General features: G+C 43.1%; 1 protein-coding gene across 1 annotated transcript in view; it reads left to right on the top strand.

Moving 5' to 3' along the window:
* Nucleotides 1–1,349: 1,349 nt before the first annotated feature.
* Nucleotides 1,350–9,191, top strand: part of IKBKAP (inhibitor of kappa light polypeptide gene enhancer in B-cells, kinase complex-associated protein) — a gene marked incomplete at its 5' end in the record, with an annotated part of 29,546 nt that continues 21,704 nt past the window's right edge. The window contains 8 exons of the mRNA XM_010078145.1: nt 1,350–1,502; nt 3,195–3,276; nt 5,265–5,345; nt 5,687–5,772; nt 7,028–7,127; nt 7,343–7,433; nt 7,920–8,043; nt 8,683–8,773. Coding sequence (XP_010076447.1) covers nt 1,350–1,502; nt 3,195–3,276; nt 5,265–5,345; nt 5,687–5,772; nt 7,028–7,127; nt 7,343–7,433; nt 7,920–8,043; nt 8,683–8,773 — 808 coding nt within the window. The remainder of the gene's footprint in view (nt 1,503–3,194; nt 3,277–5,264; nt 5,346–5,686; nt 5,773–7,027; nt 7,128–7,342; nt 7,434–7,919; nt 8,044–8,682; nt 8,774–9,191) is intronic.

Consider the following 9,191-nt stretch of genomic DNA (forward strand, 5'->3'; position numbering starts at 1 on the left):
CACGTCGTTGCAGGCGTGTTGCTAGAGGTGGCTTTGGCCCCCCGCCTGTAGCAAACCCGGAGTAAAGCGCTTGGGCCTCTGTCGGCGGGAACGCGTCGGTGCCCGCCGGGAGCTGGGTTCTGGGCGGATCGCGGGTGCCCTCTGATAGGGCTCGCTTTTTGTGGGGTCTCGGAGCCTCCTGGTGCTTCTTGCCACCTTTTGCTGCTGTCTCATGGTGCCTAGGAAGTTGGCTGTGAGGCTGCACGCTGATCTTTGTGGCTGAAGTGCTTTGCTGTGCTTTTGAAATACTAAATCTGCCTCCAAGAGAGTAGGTCTGTTAGACACGGGTCGTTCCTGTGGCTTAGTCTTAAGCATGAGCCAGTGAGCATCTGCATGAGACCCAACTTGCAAAACTGAAGCAAACAGGCAAAGGGACAGTGAGTACACAATGAAGCTTTTGAAACCATACTCTAGGGAAAAAAGCCCCGACATATCACTAAAGAAAAAAAAAAGGCTACTGAGCCATAAATTCCTGTTAGAGCTGGGTTGCAGTGTCTTCTCTGGAGATATGCTGTCCAACTCTGAGGCATCTAATTCCTTCAGTATGTTCAGTTACGAAGTTAGCTGACAGAAGAGCTTTTGGGCCTTCCTGGGATCTCAGTTTTAAAGAAGGGGCTTTTCTGAAAACTTCCACTGTGGTCTGTGAAGGCTGTCAACCAAAACCTTTTTAGAATTTAAAAAAAATTCCGAAACCTGTCTGAAGTTGCTGAATATGTCAGCTTCCTTTTCTGTTTTGGGAGGAGGTTATTTCAAGTCTTTATTACTGTGTTTTTTTCCCTGATGGCTGGATGTGTACAACATTCATAACATTAAGCTAGAGAGAGCTATTCTAGCTAAAACTTTCCTCTTTTGCTGTACCTGAATACACATCCAAATGGTTTTCCTTTGAATTTATTTTTTTTTACTTTGTCTGTAAAGTCTGAATAACCAACCCCTTAAAAGTATTGGAACACTTTAAGCAGCTACCCATTCGCATCTTAATCTTGACAGTATGTGGATGAGTATGAAAAGGGGGTTGAAAGACAAATTGTAAGTTGTAGTATTAGCATTTACTATTTCCTCCCTTATGTAAGTTTTCTCCTTGTCTAGCATTTTGACAAAAAGAGGACCTTCAGTTTCCTGTGCATAAGTAAATATAAGTGTTTGCACTTTGGTTGTTTCCTGGTGCCATTCACATACTTGCTTCTGCTATGCAATGTTTGATATAAATGCAGTAGGATGAAATATACCCATGGATGTTATTCTGTCATTTCTGCAAAAATACCAGTGAGGTGATGTGTAATTAATAAGTCACTGGTCTCTCTGTCAAGGTGTCAAGAGAAGTTTTCTTGACTGCTGAGGGTTTTATGCCCGAGGATGGAAGTGGCTGCATTGTGGGTATGGAAGATCTTCCAGAGCAGGAGTGTGTGTGTGTTGCTACAGCAGCTGGAGACATCCTACTGTGCAATCTCAGCACGAAGCAGGTAACGTGGCAGGAAGGACACAACAATACTGTTTTAATTTCTTCAGGGGGCAGTTGTATGTTTATTACATACTGAGCTGTGGTTAGTCTCCCTTTTGTGGGCAGATGAGCTGATTTTTTTGGGAGCCTTGGGCAGGATGAAGGACAGAATATACACTCCATAAAAGAACAGGGATTGAAATGGTGGCTTGCCTGTCAAGAGCCCTCGTCCTATGTGTTTGCTCAGGGAACTGCTGGCACACACCCCGCAGCACAGAATCGACTACAGAAAGAGGGTGTTGCTGAAACTAGGTACAGAGTAGAGTAATCCATTCATTACTCACAGCAGAGCTACCTTTTTATTATCAGTCAATACAGAACATCATGCTGACATGACTTAACTGAAGAGAGGAGGAAGTGGTGTGTGTTGTGATTTGAAAAGTATTTGGAGCAAAAAAAGCCCTAGAAAACACTAGAGGGAAACCAAAATATCTTAGCTGAGTAAATATGTCAGGAACTGAGATACTTGCTTCCTGTTCGTTCCTCAGTGTCAGATTTGTACAATCTACAGCAAGACACTTAAGCACCACAGCAGCACCCTCTGAAATCTGCATCAGCTCCCACAATACCAGCCCAACAATACAGGTGTAGGTAGGCGTGAGATGACAGTGGTCAGATTGTGGTTGTTTGCAGCTCACCTGTTTTGGTTCTTGTTTGGGTTTGATTTGCAGGTACCACTTAAATATACAATCAGCTGTATCTGAAAAACGTGTCCCATATTGCTATTCAAAACATGTCATAAGGGAATAGAGATCAACAAAAGAAGTGATACATGAGACTTTCCTTGCATTGATATATGGGTCAGAGTTGAGGTTTAACTTCAGATCCTTTATTTCAAGACTTTTTAGCTTACTTTCTCAGTTATAGAGTTGTGTTCTTTGGTGCAGTCTGGGCACCAAGAAAGAAGTCTTGAAAGTTAATCTGCTTGTTCTGAAACCTTTTACATGTGGATGATGGTTACTCTGCTCACTGGTGCCCAGTCCCACTTTGTTTACCTGAAAAAATTGTGACATGCAAGCTTAATTCCTTGAATGGCATCATCTGGCTATTTATCACCGTTATTCTGTTCCATGCCTTTTGCAAATTAGGATAAGAGTGCATGGCAGAAGTTCTCTGGCAACTGCTATTGCTTATATATTCATGATGGTCCAGGAAAATGGGCCCAGTTTTTCATAAACTTTGAAGTTAGTGCAGCTATATACAAATGTCACATTCAGCATGGATGAGGTGGTAAGAGTTTTAGTGGATATAGTGTCCCCTAACTGCATGTTGGAATTCTCTAGGTAAGAACCATTATGTCTGTGTTTTGTGACTTCAGTATGCTTACCAGTATAACCACAGACCCAATCAGGCAATATTAGTATTAACACTCTACATGCTGATGTAAGACTGAGAGTTGCAGAATAAAGCTCTTATTGCAATTGTGTATGGTAGAAAATGCTGTTTTCTGCATTATCTGGGCTACCGTACATAATCTGGAACCATCTTTAGTTAGAAATGGTTCTTTTGTTTCATTCAACACAGAGGGTGAAGTAAGACTTGTGACTTTTCTGAGTAAGAGAGGATTTCCCTGCCTTGGTGACTGATTGCTTTTGTGATGGGATGATGATACACTGGTGTTCCTGCACTCTGTGGTCTTATTTTGGTCTTGCAGGTGGAATGCGTTGGAAGTGTGGACAGTGGTCTGAGTACCATGAGCTGGAGTCCTGACCAAGAGCTTGTTTTGCTTGCAACAGGTATCAACAACAGCCTGTAAGCTTTCTGCCTTTAGGAGTGAAACTCACCAAAACAAATGGCCAAAACATAAAACACAGTTAAGTTTAAGATAGAAGAAGCAAAGTACAAAGTTATGAAATTGGGACTAAGACTTAAAGAGATAAAAAACCCCACCTGATGCTGTATGTGAGATTTAATTCCATCATCCAAGGGGTGCTTTGGTGATCCAAGCAGAAGCTGTTCAGGCCCAAAAAACTGAGTTTTCTAGAACAATCATTAGTCTTTCAGATCTTCCAAGGAAGTGTATTTGATCTTGCTTCTAAAACATAAAGACTTCTGCTTTATATCCCCATTTGATTTCTCAGTAACAAAAACTGTTTCCTGTACTTCTGTAGGAAATACATCTGTCACTGGCTCAACTTACTTACATGTGTGTTTTACCTAGAAAATAAAGTTATCCTCAAGCAGAACAGAATCACGGAATCCTTGAGGTTGAAAGGGAGTTCTGGAGACCACCTATTCCAACCCCCTTGCTCAAGGCAGGTTATCTGGAGCAAGTTGCTTGGAACTGTGCCCAGTCAGGTATTGGGTATCTCCAAGGATGGAGACCCCCACAACCTCTGTGGGCACCCTGTTTCTGTCTGTGACCACCCTCACAGTAAAAAATTGTTTTCTTATGTTGTAATGGAATTTGCTGTATTTTAGTTTGTGCCCTTTGCCTCTTGTGCTGTCACTTGGCACCACTAACAGTCTGGCTCTGTCTTCTTTGCTGTACCCTACCTTCCACAGAAGATATTTATTCAGACTAATAAGGTTCCCCCGGAGCCTTCTCTCCAGAGCAGTCTGACTTCTCTTAGCCTTCCCTCATGTGACAGATTCTCTAAGCACCTAATCATCTGTGTGACCCTTTGCTGGACTCCTTCCAGTATGTCCTTGTGTCTTGTACTGGGGAGCTGAAACTGGAGACAGTATTCCACATGTGTCTCACCAGCACTGAGTAAAGGAGAAGGATCACCTCCCTTAATGTGCTGGCAACACTCCTAATGCAGCCCAGGATGCTGTTGGTCACCTGTGCTGCAGGGGCATACTGCTGGCTCATGTTCAACTTGGTGTCCCCCAGGAAGCACACATCATTTTTTTGCCCAGCTGTTCTCCAGCCCCATGGCTCCCAGTCTGTCCTAGTGCTAGAGATTATTATTTCCCAGGTGCAGGACATGGCTTTTTCCCTTGTTGAACTTTATGAGGTTCTTGACAGCCCATCTCGCCTAAATGACAAAGTCCCTATGGACAGCAGCACAACCTTCTGGTGTACCTGCTACTCCTTCAAGTTTTGTGTCATCCACAACTTGCTGAGGGTCCTATCCTCCAAGCCATTACTGAACATGGTAAACATTGTCCCTAGTGTCCAGGGGTGTGCCATTGGTGACCGGTTTCAAGCTGGACTTTTTGCTGCTGATAACAAGCTTTTGGGGTTGGCAGTTCAGCTGGTTTTCAGTCCACTTCATTGTCCTTTGTCTATACCATCCTTTGTGAGCTTGACTGTGATGACGTTACAGAAGACAGCGTCAAAAGGCTTGTTAAAATCAAGCCAAATTACATCCCCTGGTCTCCCTGTATTCACAAGTTAGTCATCTTATTGTAGAAGGCTATCAGGATGGTCAGACATCGTTTCTTTTTCATAAATCCATGGCAGCTGCTCCTAGTCATCTTGTCCTTCGTATCTCAAGAGAAAATGTTTGAGTGCCAGGTGCTTATTCTGTAGGTGGAAGGAACTTTTAAAGGTTAGGCCAGGAAGCATGTTTTTGAAGAGACTTGAAAGTGTTCTTCTGCTCCAGTTTGAGATTTTCTGCTTTGAAGGATATGTTCACTTTAGTATCATTACCATTAGAAATATTTCTGTGTTCAAGTCCATGACAGAACAATAGGACAACACAGGAGAACATTGATTTTTATTTGCTAGTGATAGCATTACCAATACTGACCATTACCAATAATGTCTGCCATGCAGGTCAGCAAACGCTCATCATGATGACACGGGACTTTGAACCGATCATTGAGAAGCAAATACATCAAGATGAGTTTGGTGAAGGTGAGAGGTGCACTGAGATTAAGTTTTTCAAACTGATGTTATTGTGTGTTTTAAGTGCGTAGAAAGAAAATAAATGGATCTGAGCGCTTAATGGGCCCCAGGAAACATTTTAGACTGTAATGTTGCTGGGCACTTGAAGGGGAAAGTCTGTTTTATTTGTCAGCATAAATTCAAGTAAGTTCCATGTACTAGAGGACTTCTGGGCTATGTACATTTCTTGAAGGTTTTTAGAATTAAACTTGAATGGAAGGTGTGGGTGGCTTGGAGCTGTGATTTTGTTTACCACACTGTGCAGAGTAGTGCTGTGCACTATAATAATAAAATTATTATTTCTTCTTCAGGAAAGTTTGTTGCTCTTGGCTGGGGTAAAAAGGAGACACAGTTCCACGGATCAGAGGGAAAACAGGCAGCTCATCGCAAGCAGCCGGTATTATACTACTCCTCTTAATGTTAGGCCCATGCTGTCTCTGGAAAACATGTAAAGAGCGTGTCTGTTATTCCTGTGGTGCTAGTTTGCCACTGCCTTTCTGTTAGCTGTCTTCATAGGCTTGTTTGTTTCTGTTATTATCTGAAATCCAGCATTTTTATCCTCCTAATTCAAGCCAGCAGTTAGGAGTATTTAAGACTGTTTGTACAGAGCTCAAAACAAGAAGATTTAGCAAGTGCTCATGCTTGCAGAGGTAAAACCACCTTTAAATAATAAGCATGACAGATTTTTTTTGATGTGTGCCATATACTGAAGTGTTAATATGACCAAGAGAAATAACATGCAGTTTGGCTGAGAGAAGCAGAAATAACAGCAGTTTGAGCTCCCAGGAGGCAAGAGTAGAGGGATTTGGGCTATTGAGTATCACCACTTTTATGTGAGGCAGCTCCACATGCCTGCACATTTTAGCCCATTGCTCCTTTGTCTGACGCTTCCTTGTTTGGGTCTTGTTTTCTCTACTTATTATTTGGTGAAAAGTCAGGTAGCTAAAAACACTCCACTGCTGCATTTTTCTTCTTGTGTTTAAGTTTCAAAATTAAAACTGTCCTGGTGAAACTTGGCGGGCTAGAGTGCAGAGACATGAAATGTGGCCTGTTGCAGCTTTACTGCTAGGAGGGACAGGACAAGGCTTGACTGTATTTGGGAAAATGTGCCTAGTTTGACGAAGTGAAAGCCTTGAACAGCTGCCTCTTTGTCTATTATGCTGAGATTTTATTTTTCCTGTGTTTTTTGAAGAACCTGTTTGCCTTCAAGAATACTACTTCTCATCCCAGCTTCGGTCTGTCATATAGACTGCCTGCATGGCATGGCTTTCTTGCCTTTCTCCTCCCAAGAGGTTGTGACTCCAGGCATCAGTCACAAGCAAACCCTGATTCACCCTAGTGTCCAGCTTATGCACAGCTGCTCTATAAGCAGAGACCCTGGTGGAGAGGAAGGATGGTGCAGGATTCTGTGAATAGACGGTCATATGCACTTGCAGGAGCAGATTGAATTTGCAGATAGTTTTAATTCTAGTATTTCCTAAAATAACATTCTGAGTAATGAATTTTTAACTTTGCAGATGTAAGATTTTTTTTTAATGGATTGATTTCGTGCCAAGGCTCTTGAAAGAGCTGGCTTAGCAGTGCATTCTGTTAGACAAAGGCAGCAGTTGCCTTCCCAAGCTTTGATGCAACTTTCTTTTGTGTGACTTCAGGAAATGTCACCTACTTCAGCCTGGGATGATGGCAGGCCTCGGGTGACGTGGAGAGGAGATGGACAGTTTGTTGCAGTGAGTGCTGTCTGTCCAGAGACAGGTATGGCACCAAGCTTCTTTGAAATCCTTAGAATCGCTCTGTTATAATGGGAGAACTGCCTGAGACAGAGTAAGTTCTTACCCCTTAAGGTGTACGAGAGAAATCTTCATTTGATTCATCTGCATCAAGATTTGCTCTCCTGCCCTCATAAAATTAGAAAACTCTCTTCCCAGTGCTTTCTTACACATTTGTCTCATTGCTCTCTCAACCTGTAGGTGCTCGGAAGGTTCGAGTATGGAACAGGGAGCTTGTGCTGCACTCAACAAGTGAGCCTGTCTCAGGATTAGAACAAGCACTGTCCTGGAAGTGAGTAGCAAAGCAGTCTGCATGCTGGCAGCAGAGTGTTGCTTTTTATTCCCTGGTCACAGTCTTTGATCAACATCAATTTAATTTCTCCTGTGTTTGCTTATTTTTCACAAAACCTGAAAAAAGCTTTCTTCTGATCCAGCAGCATGAGGAAGAGTAGCCCTTTAAACCTAATGCTTGCATTACATGTGGGAAGAAGGGATAGATTCTCTGCATAGTCTCAATGTCAAGTGGTTTTGGATTGTATAAATAGGAATATTACAGGTCCCTTTCCCAGTGCTGACACTTACTTGCTCACCTGAGGATGTCATGAGCCCTGGAAAATGTCTGTGCTGGACCTGTGACTTAGTCTCAACAGTGCTGAGGAAGAAACATCCTCTGCTACCATTTTCTTCATATTTCTGGAGAAAATGCAAGATGGTTGGTGTTCAAAATGACACCTAGTGATAATGTGAGTCACCACTTTTCATTTGTCTCTTTTTTAAGGCCCTCTGGAAACCTGATAGCATCCACGCAAGAAAAACCCAACAGATATGATGTGGTTTTCTTAGAGAAGAATGGACTTCTTCACGGGGAGTTCAGCCTCCCGTTCCAGAAAGGCCAGGTCAAAGTAAGTGCTTTATCTGGGCTTCTTTGATTAAAGTGTAATGGAGAGAAGGTCTAGATCTTTTCCAGATTCTAGGAGGAAGTTTTTAACTTAACAGTTAGTGCTGGTTCTAATGGAAAAAGTGACCTGAAAAGACAACAGTGAAAAAGCCTGTGGAGAAGATGCAATGCCCCCTGCAGGCCCACAGTAGAGAGACAAGTACAGGGGGATTGTAGCCTTGGGGTGCTTCTGGCCCCTGTATACTTTCTACCAGGCAAATGCTTAAAAAAAGCTGTTCAGGATGTCAGCTGTTTCAGGAGTGAGGTGAAATTCTGACATTATCCCGGGTAAGAGAAGCGAGAAGCTACTGCTAGGGTGTGAATTCAGCTTCTGTCTTTGTATGCTGAGACGTCTTTTGGCAGATTCTTCCTCAGTGCCAATGAAAGCAAAGAGAACATTGCTGTCATTTTTGTTGTGTCACCTCCAGCTGTGTGAAACTGCTGTGACAGGTTCTGCTTCAGGATGCTTAGCTCCAGCTGTCAGGAGCTTTGCAAAACACGAGGGCTATGTTAGTATATTAACCAGTCTTGCAAACCAGTTGGGAGCCTACCCACCCTTTGCAGAACCAACAATATCAGTAAGAGCCGTGTTTTGTTTCTGCAGGTTAATGAACTGCTTTGGAATGCAGATTCTACAATCCTGGCTATATGGCTGGAAGAACTGAAGGTGGAAAACTTGAATCCGAAGAGTTATGGTGAGAGTACTATGTGAGGCTCTGGCTCTTACACGTGCCTGCGAGTGTGGTTACCAGAGGGTATTCCTCTGCAAGTTAGGAGACACAGGGGAGGCTTACCTACAGCTTTGAGACTCCCGTGCAGCTCAGGAAGAACTGGTAGTTCAGCCTGAGCTCAAAGCATCTTCCAGACTGCTGTAACTGGAAGTGGTATTAATGCAATGCTAGAGGTGTGAGCCCTTCCTAAAACATGGGAGCGTTCTCACAGGGGAGCTCAAAGAAATCTAGGATTGACTCTTTTGCACAAAGTCTGTAGTTAAGTTTTCCTGTGATAAGTGTTGCATGACGCAGCCCATGGGCTGAAGGCTAGAACTGTTATTTTCATTGCATTTAACCCACCCCTAGAAGAGCGGAGGTGGGGGAAGGGGACCATTTGAGA

This window comes from Pterocles gutturalis, unplaced genomic scaffold (assembly GCF_000699245.1).
Source record: "Pterocles gutturalis isolate BGI_N339 unplaced genomic scaffold, ASM69924v1 scaffold29318, whole genome shotgun sequence".
NCBI classification, from domain to species: Eukaryota; Metazoa; Chordata; class Aves; order Pterocliformes; family Pteroclidae; genus Pterocles; species Pterocles gutturalis.